This window comes from Palaemon carinicauda, chromosome 2 (genome assembly GCF_036898095.1).
Source record: "Palaemon carinicauda isolate YSFRI2023 chromosome 2, ASM3689809v2, whole genome shotgun sequence".
Classification (NCBI taxonomy): domain Eukaryota; kingdom Metazoa; phylum Arthropoda; class Malacostraca; order Decapoda; family Palaemonidae; genus Palaemon; species Palaemon carinicauda.
The window spans coordinates 111,258,962-111,282,268 of NC_090726.1; the positions used below are offsets into that span (position 1 = coordinate 111,258,962).

The 23,307-nt window shown below is 37.6% G+C and overlaps 1 protein-coding gene across 2 annotated transcripts in view; it reads left to right on the plus strand.

The window, feature by feature from the left end:
* Positions 1-23,307, plus strand: part of LOC137626417 (RNA polymerase II elongation factor ELL-like) — a 75,784-nt gene that overhangs the window by 34,866 nt on the left and 17,611 nt on the right. For both annotated transcript variants that reach the window (XM_068357425.1, XM_068357426.1), the window contains exons 5-8: positions 6,413-6,483; positions 6,659-6,815; positions 9,240-9,872; positions 15,405-15,576. In XM_068357425.1, coding sequence (XP_068213526.1) covers positions 6,413-6,483; positions 6,659-6,815; positions 9,240-9,872; positions 15,405-15,576 — 1,033 coding nt within the window. The remainder of the gene's footprint in view (positions 1-6,412; positions 6,484-6,658; positions 6,816-9,239; positions 9,873-15,404; positions 15,577-23,307) is intronic.

Below are 23,307 nucleotides of genomic sequence, written 5' to 3' on the forward strand. Positions count from 1 at the left end.
TGGGTAGTGCCATAGCCTCTGTACCATGGTCTTCCACTATCTTGGATGAGAGTTCTCTTGCTTGAGGGTACACTTCGGCACACTATCCTATCTTATTTCTCTTCCTCTTGTTTTATTAAAGTTTTTATAGTTTATATAGGAAACGTTTATTTTAATGTTACTGTTCCTATTTTATTTTTCCTTTTTTCCTTTCCTCACTGGGCTATTTTCCCTGTTAGAGCATCTGGGCTTATAGCATCCTGCTTTTCCAACTAGGGTTGTAGCTTAGCAAATAATAATAATAATAATTGATCATTATGTTGGAGGAGGCAAGACCTACAATTAACTGCATACAAGATGATGCAGACTGATGAAAGATGTGAATGTAAAGGATGGTCAGAGTTATGAAAAGTCTTATGCAACATGCATAAAGAACTAACTGATACAGTGTCAGATTTTAATATCCAGGCCATGAATAAGGGTTTAACAGACCCCAAAGGTTTTGTCCCAACAAATTAAGATGAGACTCAGCAGTTGAAAACCTGATAGGAGAACAATACTCAAAGGTAGTAGGTTGGCCAGGGCACCAGCCACCCGTTGAGATACTACCGCTAGAGAGTTATGGGGTCTTTTGACTGGCCAGACAGTACTACATTGGATCCTCCTCTCTGGTTACGGTTCATTTTCCCTTTGTCTACATACACACTGAATAGTCTGGCATATTCTTTACATATTCTCCTCTATCCTCATACACCTGACAACACAGATTACCAAACAATTCTTCATCACCCAAGGGGTTACTGCACTGTAATTGTTCAGTGCCACTTTCCTCTTGGTAAGGGTAGAAGAGACTCTTTAGCTATGGTAAGCAGCTCTTCTAGGAGAAGGACACTCCAAAATCAAACCACTGTTCTCTAGTCTTGGGTAGTGCCATAGCCTCTGTACCATGGCCTTTCACTGTCTTGGGTTAGAGTTCTCTTGCTTGAGGGTACACTCGAGCACACTCTCCTATCTTATTTCTCTTCCTCTTGTTTTGTTAAAGTTTTTATAGTTTATATAGGAGATATTTATTGTTGTTACTCTTCTTAGAATATTTTATTTTCCTTTTTTCCTTTCCGCACTGAGCTATTTTCCCTGTTGGAGCCCCTGGGCTTATAGCATACTGCTTTTCCAACTAGGGTTGTAGCTTAGTAAGTAATAATAATAATAATAATAACAAGGTAATATGAAAGAATTACAATATTTCCCATGGATAGATTGATCACTGAAAATCTAAAGCTTTCTTAATTCGTTAATTATTTTGCAGTGGAAGAAGGAACAGACTAAATTTATTTCTCAAAAGTAAATTAACTATTAAGAAACACCTAGAATTTTAAATGACTTGTATATAGTCAGAAAGACATTGACAAAGAAAAGCTCTGGATGTTGAGGAGCCACTGTCGTTAGCTACTTACAATCATACTTGACATGATTTGCACCATGCACTCATTCTAGCTAAATCTGTATTTTTCAACAATAGGTTAACATTCAGGAGATTGAATTCATACAAAGAAAGCGAGTATCATCTATATATGCAACATGCTTGTTATCTTAGCCAATCCACATATTATCAGTATATAGTATGAAAAATAATGGCTGCAGGCTACCTGTTTTAAGTTTTTTCTTGGTCAAAGACAGCTATCTATTGTGTTGTAAATGATATGCTGGAAATGATGGATGAAAACAATGGAGTATTTTGAAATTACTTCACCTTATTGCAGCCTTTGATACAGTTGTGCATGAACTGCTACTAAATGATCTATGGTCCCTCAGTATTGAAGATCATGCTTTTGAGTACCTAAAAGACTACTTGGTTGACAGGAAATATTGTGTGAAAATTGGAAACTTACAGCTTGGTATGCCCCAACAAGTGATTCCCTTGAAGAAAGGAAAGATGAATACTATGAAGAACTGCAGAGGGTAAGAGATGAGATCCCTGAGAAAGATATGAAAATTGTGATTGGTGATTTCAATGCTAAAGTTGGAAAAAATAATCAAGGGATAGAGCATGTGATGGGTGTCGAGGGTCTTGGCAAAGTTGTAAATAAGAATGGAGCACCTATCATAAGTATTTGTTCAGCAAACAATCTTGTCAATGGAGGTACTCTTTTTCAACACAAGAACATCCACAAGTATACCTGGACTTCACCAAGTGGCAATTGCAAAAATCAGATAGGTCGCATTGCCATTAATGAAGAGAGAAGGAGGACTCTGAGAAATGTAAGAAGCTATAGAAATGGAGATATGGTAGTGATCACCAGCTCCTCATTGCCACACTGAAATTAAAACTGAAAGCACCCGACATAAAGATAGATAGAATACCTAGGTTTGATACAATTAAGCTTTTAGAAGAAGGGCACAGAGAAAAATTTCCAATTGATGTAGGAATCGATTTGCAGTCTGAGAAACTTAGAGAGATGAAGAACAGACAATTAATGAAGTCTTGGGATATGCAATTACTACAAGGAGAAAACCATGGATATCAAATGATACTTGGGATACTATAAAAGCAGACAAAGACAGAAATTGATCGTTGAAAGTTTTTGAGGAAGTAATGAAAATTACAAGGTAGAGCATGATAAGTATTCCAGTATTGACAATGAGGTCAAAAGGAAAACCAGGAATGACGAGAGAATATGTAGACAGTAAAGCAACTGAGGCTGACAAAGCCATGAATTCAGAAAGTGGCTATGGTGTAAGAATTGCTCATAGAATGAATGAAATCTTGACTGGGGCAAAGAAGAAGCATATACTGTACCAATCAAAAAGAGAGAGGGCTCTGTTATAGCAACAGAAGATGAAGAAAGACAATGTTGGATGGGAATAATTTGATTGATATACCTGAAGTTGGTAAAGACCCTGACGTTCCCATGAATGGATAATGTGTGTTTGAAATCGAAGCTATACTAAAAAAAACTAAAGAGATGGAAACCCCTTGGATACGATGGAATAACTGCTGAGATGATACTGGCTGAAAAAGAATTGACTCCCAGACTACTTACAAGATTATTTAGTAGAATGGGGCATGAAGAGGCAAAACCTGATAAATGGGTGTTAGGATTGCTGGTGAAAATAAAAAAAAAAGGAGACCTGACTGATTGCAATAAATACAGAGAAATAATACTTACATTAGTTATGAAAATGTTTAGTATGCTTATTCTAAGAGACTGCAGAGAAAGATAGAGGAAAAGTTGAGAGATGAACAAGCAGGATTTAGAAAAGGTAGTAGTTGCACTGACAAAATTTTAATTTTTATACATGTTGTATAGCAATGCGTAGAATATAGAAATCCTCTTTTGATGACATATAGAAATCCTCTTTTGATGACATATGTGGACTATGAAAAAGCCTTTGGTAGTGTGCACTGGCTAATTTTGTGGAGAGTCCTGTGTTGTTATGGAATTCCTCTTAGATATGTAAATTTGATTAAGTTTGTTCATGAGCATAGCAAGTGCAAAGTTAATGTTAATGGAGTCTTATCAAATGAATTTCCAGTGAACAGCGGAGTATTCAAAGGTAATGTGTTATCGCCTATGTTGTTTATTCTCCTCGTGGATTTTGTAAGGTGTAGAACAGTCAGAGATGGTGGAGAAGGATTGGAGTGGATTGGTAATAGGAATTTAGCAGACCTAGATTATGCTGATGATGCTATCTTTGTTAGCAGAACACCACAGGATTTGCAGTGCTTGCTTACCAGAATGCATGAAATTTCACAAGAGGTAGGGCTGAAGATAAATAGAAGAAAGACAGAGATGATGAGAACGGAGTACACTATGAAAGATGAAATATGATTGGAAGGAGAAAGGATTAGTGAGGTAGAATTATTTAAGTATTTAGGAACTATGATCTCTAATATAGGGTCTTTAGAATTGGAGTTTAGTTAAAGATTGAAAAAAGCAAATCAGACAATGGCTAGGTTAAGTAAAATTTGAAAATTAAATCGCCTGAAATTACATATAAAAATCAGACTATATATCAGTTTAGTGAGATCGGTGTTACACCATGGACATGAGTCATGATATGACAATGAAACAATCTCCAATAGATTTAGTAGATTTGAGAACAAAGCCCTGATAAAGGATGTTGGGAGTTAAATGGCAGGACAGTATTAGAAATGAAACTATAAGAGAGATTACTCGAGTACCATATGTTGATGAGATCATGACGAGGGGTAGATGGAGATGGTTTGGGTATGCTCCACGCACTCCCCAAGAGAGATTAGTGCATCAAACGTTCAGCTTGTCTCTACAAGGGACTAGAAGAGTTGGAAGACTCAGACATACATGGCTGAGGGCTATGCAGCGTGAAGGAGGAGATAATGAATGGAGAAGTATTGATTTAAAAGCTTAAGATAGCGACAAATGGCGAAATCTAACCGGGGCCCTTTACGTCAATAGGCGTAGGAGGAGATGATGATGATGATTCATCATATGAACCTTTAAATAGAGGGTTACTTCGGGGAGTGTACTGGGCCCAATCTCATTCTGCATCTCTACTATTGGTCTGTCGAAAATACTACAAAGGTATGGAGTAAAGTTCAAAATATTTGCAGGTGATAGACAATTTTACTTCTCCATAAATGGTATACTGTAGATGACACACCTGAAACTAAACCGAATTCTTGCTAGTGTTAAAGAATGGATGACAATCAAACAACTAAAATTAAATGAAAATAAAACCAAATTTATGGTGATTAGAAAGAAAAACAGCCTAAGAAACATGGATGATTTTCAGATAAGCATAAATAACAACTCTGCCCTGATATATAATAAAGTTAATGATCTAGGCATATCTCTTGGCTGTAACTTGTCTTCAATTGCCCAAATAGATAATGTAATAAAAACTGCTGTTTATCATCTTAAAAATATTGCTTTTATAAAGAAGTACCTGGATGAACATTCTGTAAAGAAACTTGTGATAAACTGCGTTATTATTAGGATTGACTAATGTAACTCCATCTACTACAATTTACCATAAGTGCAATTTAAGAAATTACGAAGCATAATAAACAGAGGAGCAAGACTGATAGAAGGTGGGCCACCCCAAGAAAGGATCACTCCTATACCAAATAATTTACACTGGCTGCCTCTTAAAATGAGAATTAAGTTTAAAATATGTACAGTATAATAACCCATCAAGATATCAGAACCGGATGATCAAAATATCTAAGAGAAATGCAACATACTGTATTGTGCAGTCAACAAATGATGTTGACACTGCCTACAAAGTTGAAAGGAGGTTATGTTTTACCCCCTGTTTGTGTGTGTGTGAGTTTGTTTGTGAACAGCTTCCTGGCCACAATTTTAATTGTAGATTAAGGCAACATGCAGGGATTAACTTTTATGTAAAAAGCTGAAATGATTACATTTGGGAAGGTCAAGGTCACGGTCAAGCAAAAAAGTCCAATTTGTGTAATCAGCCATAAGTTTGGACATCTTTGTCACAGAGACTTCAAACTTATTCATATTTGAGTGTAGGTCGAGAAATAAGCTGCTGTGGCGAAGGTCTGCACTCTGAGTGACACTCTAGTTACAGATGGTTTCAAATTATTGGAACTTAGATATGTCTGTAAGCTCTATAGCCTTTAAATATGCAACCCCTAGACTACAGTAAGCTCCCACTAGGCATTCAAAAGGCTGAGGATATTAAGGCTTTCAAGAGGAAACTGAAGAGTTTCATTTTCTCTTTAAGTGCTTCGATAATGCGGATTTAACAATGAACGAGCAATGTGCGGTGTGAAAAGTTGTATGCTTTCTAATGAACATGATAAAATGACTGTGGAGGTTCTCGAGGGTAGGATTCCCCTGCTGTATAGGACCAGAAAAGCGTCCCTTGAAATAAGGAAAAGTAAAGGTAGCACTAAAATTAAGGCCTATCATGCAAACTTTCTGACCTCAAATAAGGGGTTTCTTTACAGTATTGGAAATTTTAAGTTGGGCAGCACATGCTTCAAAGCCTTAGTAGAAGTAAACTGTAACCTATGGGAAAGATTAGTTTCAGCATAATTAATTAGATGTTTTGCCAGAAGACATTCATAAACAGATCATATGGATGTTTCAGTAATCAGCAGGGCTAGAACTACATACTACAAATACATTTATCTAATGGAGTAACACAATTCTCCAACAGGTAGTGAATTGTATTTCTGTACCTATTCTGTTAATCATTCTACTGAATTGTGGTGTACCAAATGAAAATTTGACTAACACAAGCTTATCCTTTTTCTTGGAAAATATTTGTGGAAACATTTTTCAACTTCAAACAAATCCTTTTTAGTTCTCTGTATGTTGTTCAGGAAATTGGCCTGGAAACCAAAGAGAGAAGTGGGTGTATTGCTACTAATTCCTTAAATAATATTCCTAATAATGTTTAATCTGAAATACCTTTATTGCAGAGATCGTGTAATTCAGCTTCTTGCAATCAAGAGTTTTAGAAAACCACAGTTGATTGAGAGATTACATACAGGTTTGTAATCAAGGTTTTCCTCATTAAAGAAGAAGTTATATATTTTTCTTGGATATTTTTCTTATTTATTGACATTAGACTTTTTTGTATATATTTTCTTATAGATTGCAAAGTCCTATTTTTTATTTCTTTTTCCAATGCTATTCCTAATGTAATATCTGATCTCCTGTTGCAGAGGGTCTCAAGGAGAAAGACAAACGCCAAGTTACTTGTGTTTTAAATAGTGTTTCCCAAGCAAAAGACAACATTTATCATTTATCTAAGCATTTATGGAGTGAAGTTAAAGAAGACTGGCCATTCTACTGTGAGGAAGAGAGGGAGGCTGTTAGAAGGTGAGATTCAACTTTAGATTAAAACCCTTAAGGATTTGAAAGGGATTTCTGCTGACTGGGTAATTTGAGCAAATTTAGATATAAAATGTTTTTACATCATTCTATAAAGTAATCCTGCATTGTTCTAGTCACAAATCCTTGTCCTTGCTGGATGACCAATAATCTCTTGTTGAGTGACAGTGCATTTTGAGTTTTTCCATCCCAGGCAATTTTTCTCGCCTCCCTTTAGATATCCCCTCATAATGCCAGTGTCCTACCCACCTACTAATCCACAGGGCTAATAATAGATTTAAGGTTATCATTTACTATATCATTATTCTGATTAATGTTCTATTGAACCCCAACTACAGTATAGTAATTAGTTCTTTAAAAGTTAAATTGGAAACTTTCCATATCTCTGATAATTTGAGCTAAGTTTTATTTCAGTGCAGTTTGTATTAGTGCTTGAATATTCACAGTATATCCATTAGTTAGGTGACACAGGGTATTAGTAAACCACCCACATTCTGCAAAGTCAATAGGAAATATTGCATATGAATAGAGATACGACTTTACACTCGGGTCACCCTCTTGCCTTTTATGGATGCAAAAATAAATTGTTGAAATTGTGGCTTAATTAAAATTACTAAATGTTTCTAATCTCGGAAATGAATAAACGATATAAGAAGTAATGAACACTTAAAATAAAATATTTTAAAACATTAGCAACATTAAAACAGATATTTCATATTATATTAACTATTAAAAGACCTAAGTCAGCCTGTTCAACATAAAAACATTTGCTGCAAGTTTGAACTTTTGAAGTTCTATTGATTCAACTACCCGATTAGGAAGATCATCCCACAACTTGGTCACAGCAGGAATAAAACTTCTAGAATACTGTGTAGTATTGAGCTTCATGATGGAGAAGGCCTGACTACTGTATTTGAATTAACTGCAGACCTAGTATTACGAACAGGATGAAACTGTCTGGGAAGATCTGAATGTAATGGATGGTCAGAATTATAATAAATCTTATGTAACATGCATAATGAACTAATTGAACGACGGTGCCAGAGATTAATATCTAGATCAAGAATAAGAAATTTAATCGACCATAAATTCCTGTCCAACAAATTAAGATGAGAATCAGCAGCTGAAGACCAGACAGTAAAACAATTCTCGAAACAAGGTAGAATGAAAGAATTAAAACAATTCTTCAGAATAGATTGATCACCAAAAATCTTAAAAGATTTTCTTTATAAGCCAATTCTTTGTGCAATTGAAGAAGACACAGACCTAATGTATTTCTCAAAAGTAAATTTGCTGTCGAGAATCACACCTAAAATTCTAAGTCATGCAGAGTTAAAGAAACATCATTAATGCTGAGATCCAGATGTGAGGAGCCACTGTTCTTGACCTACATACAATCATACTTCAAGTTTTGTTAGGATTCGATCTCATGCCCCATAATTTGCACCATGCACTAATTTGTTTAGTTGAATGGGACAGACAATGGAAGAAGCCCTGATTAAGAGTATGAGAGTATCTGGAGCTAAGTAGGGATGCTTCAGCATAATTAGGTTTGGTATTTAAGTCTGGAACTTTATTTATAAAATAGTTCATGGCCTGATTTTGTGTTCAGATGCTTATAGGCTAGTCTGCTTGGACCAAGATTTGTGTTAGGTAATCATCATAAAATTTTTATTTTTATATCATACACACAACTAATATTTCTTGGGCATTCATATTTTTTCATTAGAAAAAATTTGTACTTCCCTCTTTGCAGAGGCTTTATGAGTGAAGAATCAACAAATTTACCTTTACTAGTATTCAATAGATTCCCTTATCCTTTTTGTGTGGAAGTAAAGTTCCGGCATCATAAACTCAAGTATGTTCGAAATGGGAAGACACTGGCAACAGAGCTTTAGGGTTTTCCTTTGTGCCCCAGTAATTAGTACAGAAAAATTAGTGAAGGGTAATATCTCATGCAAGTCGTTAGGAAGGAGGGTAGCAGTTGCACTTGCCAGTTTTAAGGCAGCTATTATAAAAAAATTACCAGTTAAAAGAGTTGTTACATCTTCATGTAATATGATGATCCCAAGAAGATACTGGTAAGTCACATGCTGTTCAAGGTGACTGGCTGCTTACTAATAATAGATTTGAACTATTATTAGCCCAATTAGGTAATCATAATGGTTTTTGCATTATTGGTTGTACTGTAGTTTCATTCTAAGATATTTAACTAATAAATCGATTACTGTATACGTTAATTAGGGGCTTTAGTGACATTATATATTTGCCTTGAATGAAATTAAATTATGTTATATATGTTATAGAGTGTTCAAAGAATTTTCCTGAATTTTATGTTAGGCATAAATGAAGTTAATTTGGAATTTTTTGCTGATTTTGCATACGTTTTTAGCGGAATTTTGTATTTTCCAGGAACAAGCCTGTAAGTAATAGTCACTCACCTCACTCCATTTCATCATTATCCCCGTCTACTAATTCTTCATCATCTGGGATGCCATCTAAAAGTTCTCAAGGTCTTAAACGTACCCTTGAGGAAACATTTGACTCTTCTACTGGGATTCCATCTACAAGTTCACAAGGTCTAAAACGTACCCTTGAGGAGACATTTGACCCAACTGTGAAAAGGGTGCGTTCCTCCCGTCTCATGGCCCATAGAATACGAAGACCTGAAGCCAAAGTAGAGCCTGAAAAGTGGAAAGAGTCTAAGCAGAGCTCATCGGTGCCAAACCACCAACCAGATACAAACCATTTGACAAATGGTCATCACTCAGCGGAGGAGCGGTATGGGGTGAATGGTGCTATAAGTCCTGGCCACCATTCTTTATCCAATCCATCGACATCGCCTCTCAATCAGAACTCTCCGAGACATCGCCTTAATGGCACCATCAACTCAGGAACACATTCTCCTATAAACTCCTTAACCAATGGCCTTCCAAATGGTCATAACCCTCCTCATGAAACCAATGGACACAGCAGAGTGGGGCAGTCAACTCCCAGCTCATCTCCAGACACTAATGGGGGTGATGAGGGTCCAGCATACCTCAGGTAAGTTTATTGTTAACCATCACCTAGTCATTATTTTTACTATATTATAATTATTAACCAAGTTTCAGCCCCAATTGCAAAAGCAGAATGCTGTTAGTCCAGGTTCTCCAATATGAAAAGCATCCTAGTAAAGAAGAAGCAATACAAAAATAGAAATAAGTGATATGAGAGAGAAAAAAGATGAGATTTAACACTTGAGTTACACATTGAGATTCATGAGTCTGCTGAACATTAAAACATCTGCACTCTGTTTGAAACTGTTTGTAATAGGTTTCTTGGTAAAGAGTATATCATTAAAGTTCAATGAGGGAGAAGTGGTTGTTGACTTATCTTACACATTCAGTTAGCAAAATTTTTTTTATTGGGTAATCAGTTTTGTAAAGAATATGTAGTGAACTGAATAAGGATAATAAAATATTGTCAAATTTGACTGAATATTGTTGTAAAATTATGAAGAGTATGTATTTCAATATCCAAGTCCTAAGAAAAGATACTACCCAACCCCTGCTCATGAATACATGGAGAACAGCTGGTATTCTGAAAAAAAAAAAAAATATAGTAATACCCCGTCGTGTTGTTAATTGGTTCTAAGAGACCTGCTGTGAGTCAATTTATGCCTCATAAAGTGACATATGTTCCCTATACAAGTACTGAACCTGAAAAACTAATTACAACCTGCTATAATTTTATAAAAACCTGATGCCTGCATCAATAAGCCTCTATGTGATGTACGATAATGTGCAGTTCAGTACGTTATCATTATCGTAAGAGGTAGAGACCAATGTAAGGTCAAGTAAAACAGCGTGATGTGGATTTTATTTTTGTATTTGATATTTAAGGATGAGGAGATTTAATGTCACAACTGACATACAGTATGTTGAACCAATGTAAAGAGGGGTATTACTGTACGACATTACTAATTTTCATTAGTCTCATTGTAACCTTAATCTCTTAGTTTTGTGTCCTGGATTAACATTTTGATAGCCTCCATTATTCATGGTAAACAATAAAAGTGCAAGTTTGCCAAGTGTGCGAAATGGCAAAATAATGTTTTTTTTACACTTGAACAGCTTTGTTGAGCAAAGATTCTACAAGTTTTATTTTTCATGGTTTATCATATGCTTTAATGCTTCTTTTTATGAACAGAAGTTACTGATTTGAATTTTCATGAAGATTTTATGTTTTAAATTTCATATGCTGTAAATAATTCATAAAAGTATTTGCCTATTGAATTTTAGAATCTGTGTAATTTTTTTTGCCAAAAGCCAGTGCCATGAGTTTGAAGAGTGTGTTGAATTGATTGTTAGTGAATTTTCATCATCTTCCTCTTAAATGTAGTTGGATCTGCCTTGTATGGGGGTAAATTATGAAATTGAGTTCTCTAGACTTTTACCTATCTTTTTATCAGAACTTTTATGAGTTCCCAGGCTTCAGCTATCAAATTGTGTTCTTAACCCTTTTGCCTGTCTTGGACTCTTTAGGCTAGATCTCCTCTTTGGTCTCGGGTGTCAGCAATAGATGATTTCCTTGATTTCCAGCTCTTTGTAATGTCACTTTCATTTCTACTATTTTTCGGAATAGTTATTTCTCATTCCTTCACATTACAGTACATGCATACCTTATCTCTCTCTCTCTCTCTCTCTCTCTCTCTCTCTCTCTCTCTCTCTCTCTCTCTCTCTCTCTCTCTCGAACTAAAAGCAAGTTTCCCTGATCATAACAGTGAGGCAAACACACTCTTCACAACAGTTATTAAAACACAGTACTATTCCTATGCAGTGATGCTAACAAATCTAGAGGAACCCAACTTGAAATGCAATAAAACTTGAAACAATCTGGAAGGGAATATGTCTTATTATTTCTTAGGCAATAACAGGCACTTTGTTACTTACCATTAACTGCTAGTTTCTCATTACTTTACTAGAGTTATGTGTTCATTGAAAGGAATGAAAATTGGAATTTATTTTTAATTTTGGCGATAAACTTAGATAGACCGAGCTTGTAGAGAAGAAGCAATATGAACATCGGTAGGCTCATATAAAAAATTTGAAGCATCACACTTCCAGGGTTTAGATGGTACCCCTTTCATTCTTCTCCTCATAGTGGTTCAGTTTCTGTTACTCTTCAGTGATACTTCAGTAGTTGATGTCTAACCACATGGTTAAGGTAGAAGTGATGCTTTCTGGTAAGAGCAGTTTTTAAAGGGAGGACCACATCACTAAATTCAAGTCATAGCTGTCGAGTCTCAAACAGTATCATAGCCTTCCACTGTCATGGATTAGCATTTCTTAATACCTTTTTCTGTTTCTTTGTTCTTGTTTTTTATTAATGTGTGGGTGGGTTGGCTTAATAGTTGAGCAAGAATGTCTGTGATACTACCGCTACAGAGATATTGAGTCCTTTGACTTATCAGAGAGTACTACAGGTTACGGCTCATTTTACCTTTGCCTACACATACACTGACCCATTCTTTGCACATTCTCCTCTTTCCTTACACATTTGACACCACTAAGCTAACCTAACAAATCTTATCAAGTGGTTAACTATTGCACTGTAATTGTTCAATGGCTACTTTCCACTTAGTATGGTAAGCACCTCCTCTAGGAGGACACTCCAAAATCAAATCATTGTTCTCTAGTCCTGGGCACTATCATAGCCTGTGTACCATGGTCTTCCACTGCCTTGGGTTTTAGTTCTTTAGCTTGAAGGTACAGTCAGGTACACTATTCTATCTATTTTGTCTTTCTCTTATTTTTAAAGTGTGTTGGGCAAGCTTAATAGAAGGCCCATGGATGCTTGGTAGTTTATCAATATGTTGTTTTTTCCCTGCCTGTGTTCCTTTATCTTCCTCTCTGGTATTTATTTTCAAAACCATTGTTAGTTTTCTCCCATCAATTGAAGTGGTATCCTGGAGGGTACTAAACCTTGTTTGGTGCTGTCGGCTCCTCTAGATTGATTAATTTTATCCAATACAGTATTTTGTCTTTAGTCTATGAATTGTATGAGTTGCTGGATTGTTTTTGTTATCATCATTAAGTTTGTTTTCAAGTATGATAAGGCTTTCTAATTTCTTCTAATTCTTTTTCTGTCTGGAAATATTGAGAAAAATCCAGTGTTGTGTAATGTATTGCAATGTTTGTGGATTGCATGGCAATAGTAGACCTTACAGTTGCCTCCAGTTTATTTAAGGCAGTCCTCTGAACTACTCATTCCAGGTTTTAAGAAACCAATAATTTTGAAACTTGAGACCATTCCTAGCGCAAGGAGAATGGCAGTACTGTATACACTGCTTCTCATAAGTCCTGTAATGACTGTGAAGGGTATGAGATTCAGGTTGTAAAAGTCTCTGACAAGCATAATCACTTTTACTTTAGTTCCATTTATCAGAATCCAGACGTGAAGGATTTTATATTTGATTGTCTATTTACCACTATGGCTAAGATACAAGATGAGAGAAATGCCTCTTGTGCTTGTGCATGATTTCAAAAAGTTAGTGTTCTTAAATCAATTTTCTATTACTGATTGCCATGGGTTAAGAACATTGGACTTTGCTCCTAAATCAGACTGTGGGACTCCTATGGTGTTATAACAAGTAAGGATGGTTCCTCAGTTGGGATATCTGATCATGCCTTGGTTTCATTAGTAATTAAGACAGCAGCTTGTCCCTGGTATGTCATAGCTCATATAGAATATATATAAGGTCTTGTTTACACTAGAATGGCAATTCAAGTGATCTTTCGCATTTTAATTAGTCATAATTGTATAACATGTTTAGCCTGCTGATATCTTGAACGAGAGTCTGGTCTATATGATTGACAGGTGTATTCCTTCTCATGTGTTAAAACATGTAGTGAAAGACAAACCCTGGTTCAATGATAATTTTAGATGCATTTATTTAGAGAAATGAGCTGCTTATCATCTTTGGAATGGTAACAGATCAAACTTCATGTGGAATAACTATACTCAGCTAAAAGCTGTTGCTCAGAGTTTATGCTTCAACAGAAAAGGAATACAATTTGACCATAGAAGAAACCCTTTCTGGTACAAGCTTTACTTAAGTTAGATGGCAGTCATTCTCTGTCCAAAGGAAAAGGCAACCCCAGAGTAATGAGAAATCGATCTTCCTCATTCCTGTTTTATTGAGGTTAAACTAAATAGTTTAGCTTTTGGGTCCCATGAAATTAGAATACACTTGATGAACCTTAATGCTTATGGTGTAAACCCAAATGTTACTTTTCCTCTGTTATTTATAAAGGCCCCTTATTTCTTGGCTCTTATTATTTGTTATTTTTTGCTAGTTTACAAGAAGAGGTTGTTTTTCCACTTGTTGGAGAATTGGTAATATTACTGCATTAGGTATGAGTTTGTGTTAGCTCTAGCCCTGCTGATTACCACCCAATTTCCATAACTCCCATATTATCTGAAGTTTTTGAGCATCCTTTGGTAAAACTTCTAAATAGGTATGCAGAAGGTGATAATCTGTTCCTTAGTTTACAGTTTGGGCCTTGGAGCTTGTGATTTCCTGACAATTTCTAATGCTTTATAGAAATCCCATGATTATGGTCAGGAAGTTTGAATGATTGGCCTTGATTTTAGTGAAAGTAAGTGTTGTGTTCCTCTAGGTGTTTGCAGAATCCTTATGCATTACAGTCATTTAGCTAAAATTTGAGCATGGTACAAATGATTTGGAATTAATTTTGAACCATACCAAAACTCAAAGTGTGAGTTTTAATGCTGTAAGTTTAGGACATTGGATCCTCCCATCCAGATCTTTTCATTAATAGTAGTCAGATTTTTGGAGACATGTATGTTTAGGTAGTTTTACTTTTATTATACCATTATTTTTATATTACAATTTTGTTTACGGCAGCTTACTCTCATCATAAATTACATATTGGACAGAAAAATTTAGTTTATTCAATTTATTCAAGATTTTCATTCCATTCGACTTCATACTCCAGATCTTAGTATTGACCTCTGGTGCTGTCATTCGTTCAGCAAACTGCACTTGAATTATAGATTTTTTTTTATCATATTTGGACCATCATTTGCATTTAGATATTCTTGCACTATACCTCTACTATGCACCACTTCATACTAGATATGCTGATACTACTAACAGTCCCACCTAATCTCTTTATAAGTTCAATAAAACAGTTTTCTAGAAGTTTTATACCAACTATGAAAAAAGTATGAAATGATTGACTGTCTTTTAGTTGAATAATTGAAACCTCACAAGTTTCTGTGGATGCAATTTTTATTCCTTTGAGTTGGCATTTATTATTTTCACTTTATAGCTGATATTGTTTGATCACATTTCTTTTATTGGCACAACTTTATTTTTCTATATGTTTCTTATCTTCATGGGGCCCGTAACCTTGTATCTTTTTGGTTTTCCAACTAGGGGTGCGGCTTGACCAGAGATGATGATAATTACTGCTCCTTTGTTTTATTATCTTTTCACCAAAATAGATTTTAATTTTAAATGTGTTCTTGTCTTTATTTCTGTATGTAAATATCAAGTTTTTTTTTCAGGAATTACACAACTATAACATCTCCAGACCAACGAAGTCGATACAAAGCAGACTTCAATAGGGAATACCAAGAATATCAACAACTTCATAATTATGTTGAAAGACAGACGAGAGTGTTCTCTCAACTTGATGAAAATTTGCGGAATGAGACAGTCGGTTCTGATGGCTATAAAGTAAGTGAATCTATTTTCCTTTTTATTGCTCTAAATTAATTTAACAAGACCACCATGTTATATTTCTAAATTCTTATAGGGTTTGCTATAAGAATTTATATTTAGATGAGAGATGATAGTTTTATCAAGGTGCAATTAAAGAAGGTGGTCAGTTAAAAGGAAGAAACCAAAGGAGTTGGGTAAGCAGTAAAATGCAGAGGGATGTATACCAGTTGGAGGTAGATCGGAGCTGCTAAGAATTTTAGGATCATCTACACTTTGCAGTATTACCTTTAATTCAGAGTTAATTATTTGTAAGGTTTCATTAGCCCATGAGATTCCAAAGAAGTATAATTGACCATGTAAATTCATGTAACATTACAATATATAATTTAAAGCATCATTTTAACTTTGCCATTTTCTATTTTCAGCATGCCACAATACAGTAGAGTACTAATACTCGGCTTAAAAGTAGATGATAACAAGCATTAAATCCTGAAAGTAAATTCACTGCAAGTAAATAAAGATTTTAAACATTTAAACTTACCCGCTGGTTATATAATAATAGCTTTATTCTTCTGTCCGGCAGAAATTCAAAACTCGCAGCAATCGCATAGATATGCCAGGTATACACTAGCGTCACCACGGAGCTAGGTTGAACTATCCCTCCTAGTATCAGATTTTCTTCGGCCGCCATACTGGCAACATAGAAATCAAATTTACTCGTGTTTAACCTGGATTTTAGCAGTATATTGGTGATGTACTCTTGTTACAGGTGTGGGCATTCTCTTATTAGGTTTTTGTTTGATATTTTATCGCTATGTTATAGCTTAAAAGGTAGGATTAAAAATTTTTCAACCTATTTTTAACTAACGAAAGCATTATGTCGTTGGGTAAACATCTCGCCTCATCGATGACGTCACAGTCATTTGACGTAAGCTTGAGTATGACTTGCATTTTCTTTCTTTTTCTACAAAGAATGATAAGTTAATACTATCTTACAAAGTATTTAGTTATATAAAATAAAAGGATTATGTTATTTTAAGAAAATTTGTGTCCTTTTGGTATGCTTTCTTTGGATAATCTTCGATCTGTTTTAAAGATTATCTAGCGTTCATTTCTATTTATGCTACGCAGTCCTCAGTCTATAGTTACAGTATTACTTTTTGTTTCGATATTTATAAAAACTAAAGTTTTTAAGTTATATTAGATGAAAGGAATATGTCATTTTTCAATTATATTGGTCCTTTTAGTATTTTTTCTTTAGCTAATCTGTTTACAAAGATTAAAGAGAATTGGCGTTTACTGTAGTTAATTTTTATACGACATAGTATTCATGATAATCGATATAGTCTCATGATTCTTTGTATCGTTGTTTACTTGTTTGTATTTGGAATACTAAATTTTTTCGTATAATATTTATAAATGTTCCAATTGTTAAATGCGACTATTCGTCTTTTATTGGAACCCCTTAATATTAAGGGTTGGTTTAAATACATAGATATAGTCTTTATTCCTATATTCATGTAATACAGTATGTTAATATTTTATATTAAATATTTTGTTACATTTTATATAGGATTCAGTGACTATTGCATTCCCATTCAAGCCCAGTGACAGAATACAGTGATACCTCTTCATACGATCTTAATTCATTCGAGAAACTGCTTCGTATGTTAAAACGATCGTATGTTTGAGAAAATATTCCCATAAGAATACACGGTAATTTGTTTAATTCGTTCCTCAGCCTAAAAACCCACAATAACTCCTTAATAAATGGCTACACATAATTACACATAACATTAATACAATAGAATACAGAAATATCTAGAAAAAAGAATAATGATAAAGAAATGATAAATAAAAAAGGGGTTTTTATGTAACACTTTACCTTAGCGACATGCCAGCGCAGGTTTAGGGACTGCTACGTAGGAGGAGATGGAAGATCAGCGAGGAGGTAGGGACGGCGACTTTGTACGATAACGTGTACGATAACGTGTACGATAACTTACACTAACTTACACTACGTGAACTTTAATTTAACTTAGCTTTTTTTTTTTTCATTTTTATAATTTTATATTTTTTTTTACATTTTTTTTCTTTTCTTATTTTGAATTTTCATCCCTTTCACTCGATTTGGTCTTCCTTTTCTTTGCTTCACTTTCTTTTCATCATGATCACTAGACCGTTTTAGTAGAGATTTTTTAAAGAAACTATCGAGTGAAAGTTGCTTGGTACGGCTTTTGAGGATTTTTCTGAAATGAGTTAAGCAAACATCATCGAACTGCGGAACAACACGGCAAACCTGAAGTTTCTGTAGGTGATGCTTGTCAATGAAATCAACCACGTGTTGATGATATGCCAACATCTGTTTTATTTCTGCCGTACCTAAGATTTGGCCTACCTCCTCGGTCTCCTCCGACTCACTCAACTGCGCTTGGAACTCATCATGCTGCATGGCTTGCAGCTCCTTGAGTTCCTCGGTGGTGAGCTCTTCATGATGCTCGTCGACGAGTTTGGTGATGTCATCTTCATCCACCTCCAGACCCATGGACTTGCCAAGGGATACAATCTCTTCGACGTCTACCTCGGCGGCAAGCACAGGTTCATTAGGTTCATTCTCGGGGCCAAAACCTTCGAAATCTCTGGGAACAACAGCATCAGGCCAAAGCTTCTTCCAAGCTGAATTCAGGGTCCGACGAGTTACTCCCTCCCAAGCCTGATCTATAATCTTTAAGCAGTGCACGATATTAAAGTGGCTCCTCCAAAATTCACCCAAAGTTAAGTTGGTGCTTTGCGTGACATTAAAGCACTGCTTAAATAAGTGCTTTGTGTAGAGCTTCTTAAAATTAGAGATGATTTGCTGGTCCATGGGCTGGAGGAAAGGGGTGGTATTCGGTGGAAGATACAACACTTCATGAATTTGTATTCGTCGATGATATCATCTTCAAGTCTGGGGGGGTGAGCGGGTGCATTGTCCAAACAAAGCAAGCACTTCAAAGGCAAATTCCTCTCCTGAAGGTACTTCTTGACACCAGGGCCGAAAACTACGTTTACCCATTCCACAAAGATATGCCTAGTAACCCAAGCCTTAGAATTAGAACGCCATAGAACGTGTAGCAGGTTTTTAATAATTCTATGTGCTGTAAATGCCCTAGGGTTTTCTGAATGGTAAACTAATAAAGGCTTAATTTTGCAGTCCCCGCTGGCGTTGGCACAAAGCGCAAGAGTCAACCGATCCTTCATTAGCTTATGTCCAGGCATTTTCTTCTCTTCGGCGGTAATGTACGTTCGACTAGGCATCTTTTTCCAAAACAGACTGGTTTCATCACAGTTGAACACCTGCTGCTCTACGTAGCCTTCCTCCGCCACGATGCTTTCGAACTTTTTAACAGTCTTTAGCAGCCTTGGTGTCCGAACTCAAAGCTTCTCCATGCCGAACAACTGAATGAATCCCGGTCTGTTTCCTAAATTTCTCGAACCAACCTCGAGACGCCTTGAATTCCTCCATCGTAGGATCGGCTGAACTCTCCCCCGCGTCACCCTGAGAGCGCGCCGCCTTCAAGTCACTGTAGATAGCGCTGGCCTTCTCACAAATGATCGTTTCAGTGATCGTATTGCCAACAATCTCCTTGTCCTTGATCCATATTAACAAAAGGCGTACCATCTCTTCAAGGGTAGGGCTACGACGTTTGGAAATAATCGTGATCCCCTTCGAAGGTTTCACTGCTTTAATGGCTGCCTTCTGTTTTATGATCGTCGAGATCGTAGACATATTCCGGCCATATTGTTTATCCAGATTGCTAACACGTACACGTCGCTCATGCTTTTCTATTATGTCTTGCTTTAGTTCTAATGAAAGCATTGACTTCTTCCTTTTCTCACCACTACTACTACTTCCTGAACCGAAACTAAGCTTTTTAGGACCCATGATTACGAAACACAGAAAACAACACGTGAAAAAGGAAGATAAAAAACACTGTTAATAACTGAGCGAATAGAGAACAACCACACGATGTGCACGAGATGAGAGGACTGATCAAGGTGACGCTCGATTGGCGTCCCTCCGATGTGCTGCCGTCTAGCGCCGTCAACAACAAACCACGGTTGACGCTTTCGAGAAAATTCCACGGGTAAGCGTATTGTTTACTTCGTATGTTGGAGCAACACTTCGGGTGTCGAGACAGAAATTTGGTCGAATTTTACTTCGGATGTTGGAAAATTCGTATGTTAGGACATTCGTATGTAGAGGTTCCACTGTAGTAAGATCTCCCTCTACGGGCGTGTATACTTTTGGTTTTACTATACCAAAGCGTCAAAAATGCAAATTTTTAGTGCTAAATTAGTGCAGTGAATTTTATTCAATACAGTGGAGGGTGCTTCTTTTCGGACCTGTCGTTATCCTAGCCTTAGAGCTCCCGGACCCATGGGAGAAGTAAAGTCGAGCGGCAAAGGGAAGCGAGAGGCGTAGCGTGGCGCTTACCGTCTTGTAAGACCCGAGCAGAAGTCCCCTCGAGCGTTTTCTGTTGACGATCCCCAGAACGCTCGCCCTCGCCGTAGGTAAGGCGAGGTAAAAGTGTTTTCTAACATTAAGCGATGGCGCGCATCAGGCGCGAAGCTGAAAAAAAAATTAAAAGCATTCTTAACAGGTAATGAGCATTCAAAAATGTTCTTACCTCTTAAAAAGAGCTGAACTTGATGGTGCGTGCTAAGCAGCTGAGCATTATGGCACTCACCAGGTGGCTGAGCATGGCACCTCGCGCCAAGCTGAACGTGACGTCTCGCGCCAAGCTGAACGTGACGCCTCGCGCCAAGCTGAGCATGACGCCTCGCGCCAAGTTGAACGTGACGCCTCGCGCCAAGCTGAACGTGACGCCTCGCGCCAAGCTGAGCGTGACGCCTCGCGCCAAGCTGAGCGTGACAACAACAGAGCGTTGGTCATCAAGCGTTCAGCAAGGCTAGCTACTAACGCTGCTGTAAGAGTTTGACACGATGTTTGTATCTTAGTGCAACTTCTTGGTTTCTCTTGTTCGATAATCTACCGTTCTAGACACGCTCGCCCTCGCCGTAGGTAAGGCGAGGTAAAAGTGTTTTCTAACATTAAGCGATGGCGCGCATCAGGCGCGAAGCTGAAAAAAAAATTAAAATCATTCTTAACAGGTAATGAGCATTCAAATGTTCTTACCTCTTAAAAAGAGCTGAACTTGATGGTGCGTGCTAAGCAGCTGAGCATTATGGCACTCACCAGGTGGCTGAGCATGGCACCTCGCGCCAAGCTGAACGTGACGTCTCGCGCCAAGCTGAACGTGACGCCTCGCGCCAAGCTGAGCATGACGCCTCGCGCCAAGTTGAACGTGACGCCTCGCGCCAAGCTGAACGTGACGCCTCGCGCCAAGCTGAGCGTGACGCCTCGCGCCAAGCTGAGCGTGACAACAACAGAGCGTTGGTCATCAAGCGTTCAGCAAGGCTAGCTACTAACGCTGCTGTAAGAGTTTGACACGATGTTTGTATCTTAGTGCAACTTCTTGGTTTCTCTTGTTCGATAATCTACCGTTCTAGACACGATCGGCTTAGTTCCGAGCGTCTGAATCGCTAGTGTTTTTTAATCGCAAGCGTTATTTTTCTAAAAGTCACGTTGCGCCGACCGTCAAGGGCTTGCATGACATCAAGTAGATCTTGATGTGTACATGACCATGAGCGTCAACATTGTTACGCCAGGCGCTATACTAAGAAATAAATATTAACTAGAAAGATATGTTCTCAGACCAAGGCCTGCTTGAACTAATTCTTGGTTGGGAGAGCTAGAATTAAACCTCTAAAGCATTGAGGTCAGAATTCAGAACCTTGAGGAGTTGACTCCTAGGAAACGAAGACATCTCTACCTAGGTTAGAGACTTGTAAGAGGAAGGGAGTGACTTTCAGAAACTCATGAGAGTTTTTTCTGAAGTTTCCATTTTATTTTGTACCTGCTACTCCTTGTTCCGCCTTCAGAGTTTTTCGCTAAGGAAGACGGCAAAGGAGTCTCTGTTTATTATTTTATTATTACTAGCCAAGCTACAACCCTAGTTGGAAAAGCAAGATGCTATAAGCCTAAGGGCTCCAATAGGGAAAGATGGCTCAGTAAGGAGAGGAAATAAGGAAATAAATAAATGATGAGAATAAATTAACAATAAATCATTCTGAGAAAAGTAACCAAAGTCAAAAAGACAGTGCTGATAGGGCAGTGCTTTAGCGCGTCCTCAATGCAGCATAAAGAACCTAACTGCAGATGTTGGTGCAGCAACACGTTCAGCTGCAACAGCAGGAAGTGCATTAAGGCTTTTGTAAGAGAAGGCAGTGCCCCTTTTTTGCTGTATACAGCCTGTCAGGATGTCAGAAGTTGGCAAAGCTTTTAGTTCAGACTGATAAGGATCTTGTTCCTGAGTCTGGTGTTACGGTACAGGCACTGCCACTTCCGCCAGACTGTTTTCCGTCTGCTGAATAGCGGAGCGTGATGTAAGCGATGAGGAAGGCGAGTTCGCGATCAAAGTTTTCTACACCGGTGTCACCTAATGTTGATCCTAGTTGGACTATGCTGCTGGCATGAAGCAACGGCTCTCATCTGTTATGCAGTCTTATCAGCCTGCTGTTAGCAAAGCGATGGTTCGTCATGATGCTTTTCAGGACGCGTCGCACAGGCGGCCTACCAGCAAGCTAAAATGTTGAACAGCGTGATAAGGCGTCTATATCCCATTGAGTGTCTGCTTCTCTTGATACCAGACATCAAACGGCCAAGCGTGTCATTGAGCGTTTACCTTCCAAGCACGGCGATGATTGCTTGGCAGCTAAGCGCGACATTGGGCGTCAAGCTGAACATGAGGTCGGGCGTTAAGCTGAACGTGACGTCGAGCAACAAGCTCGTGACGTTGAACGTCAAACAAACCGTGACATCCAACGTCAGTCACATACTGTTCAAGCTACGTCCAGAGGACAAAACTTCTCTATGGAGACTCATGAGACTGTGCTTGCAGCAGTAAAGAAGGTCCACTGGATGATCTCTTTAGATTTCCAGGATGCTTACTGCTACTTCCCCATCCATCCGAACTTCAAACTACTGGAAGGTTTGTGTATGGGAGGAAGTTGTCCAGTTTTAAGTTCTTTGTTTCGGGCTAAGCACCACCCCTCAAATAGAGGGTGCGTCTGTGAGGACATATCGTTGTGTCCTATCCTTAGACCTCTGGAAGGAAGTATTCCAGTTTTGGGCCTTAGGCTTCGGCCTCACCACCGCCCTTCTAGTCTTCACAAAGATTATGATGAATGTGGCAAGCACGCTCCACTCGAGAGGCATCAGAACCTGCTTTGTACTTGGACGATTGGCTACTAAGAGCCCCCTCACTCAATCGCTGTCTGGAGGATTTGCATCTGACAAAGAGTCTGTCAGAGGAGATAGGACTTCTGGTGAATTCAGAGAGGTCTCAATTGATCCCTTCTCAGAAGATTCTTTATTTGGGGATGGAGATTCACAGTCTGACTTTTCAGGTTTTTCCATCACATGCAAGAATACAGCTAGCCCTCCTAAGGCTTTGTGCCTTTCTAAAGAAGGAGTTTTGTTCAGTGAGGGAGTGGATGAGTCTCCTGGGAACCCTCTCTTCACTGGAACAATTTGTGTGTCTGGGGAAACTAAATTTATGACCCCTTCAGTTCCATCTCAATTGCCATTGGAATAAAGAGGATAGCCTCGACAAGAAGAGCATTCCTCTTACGGAACCAATA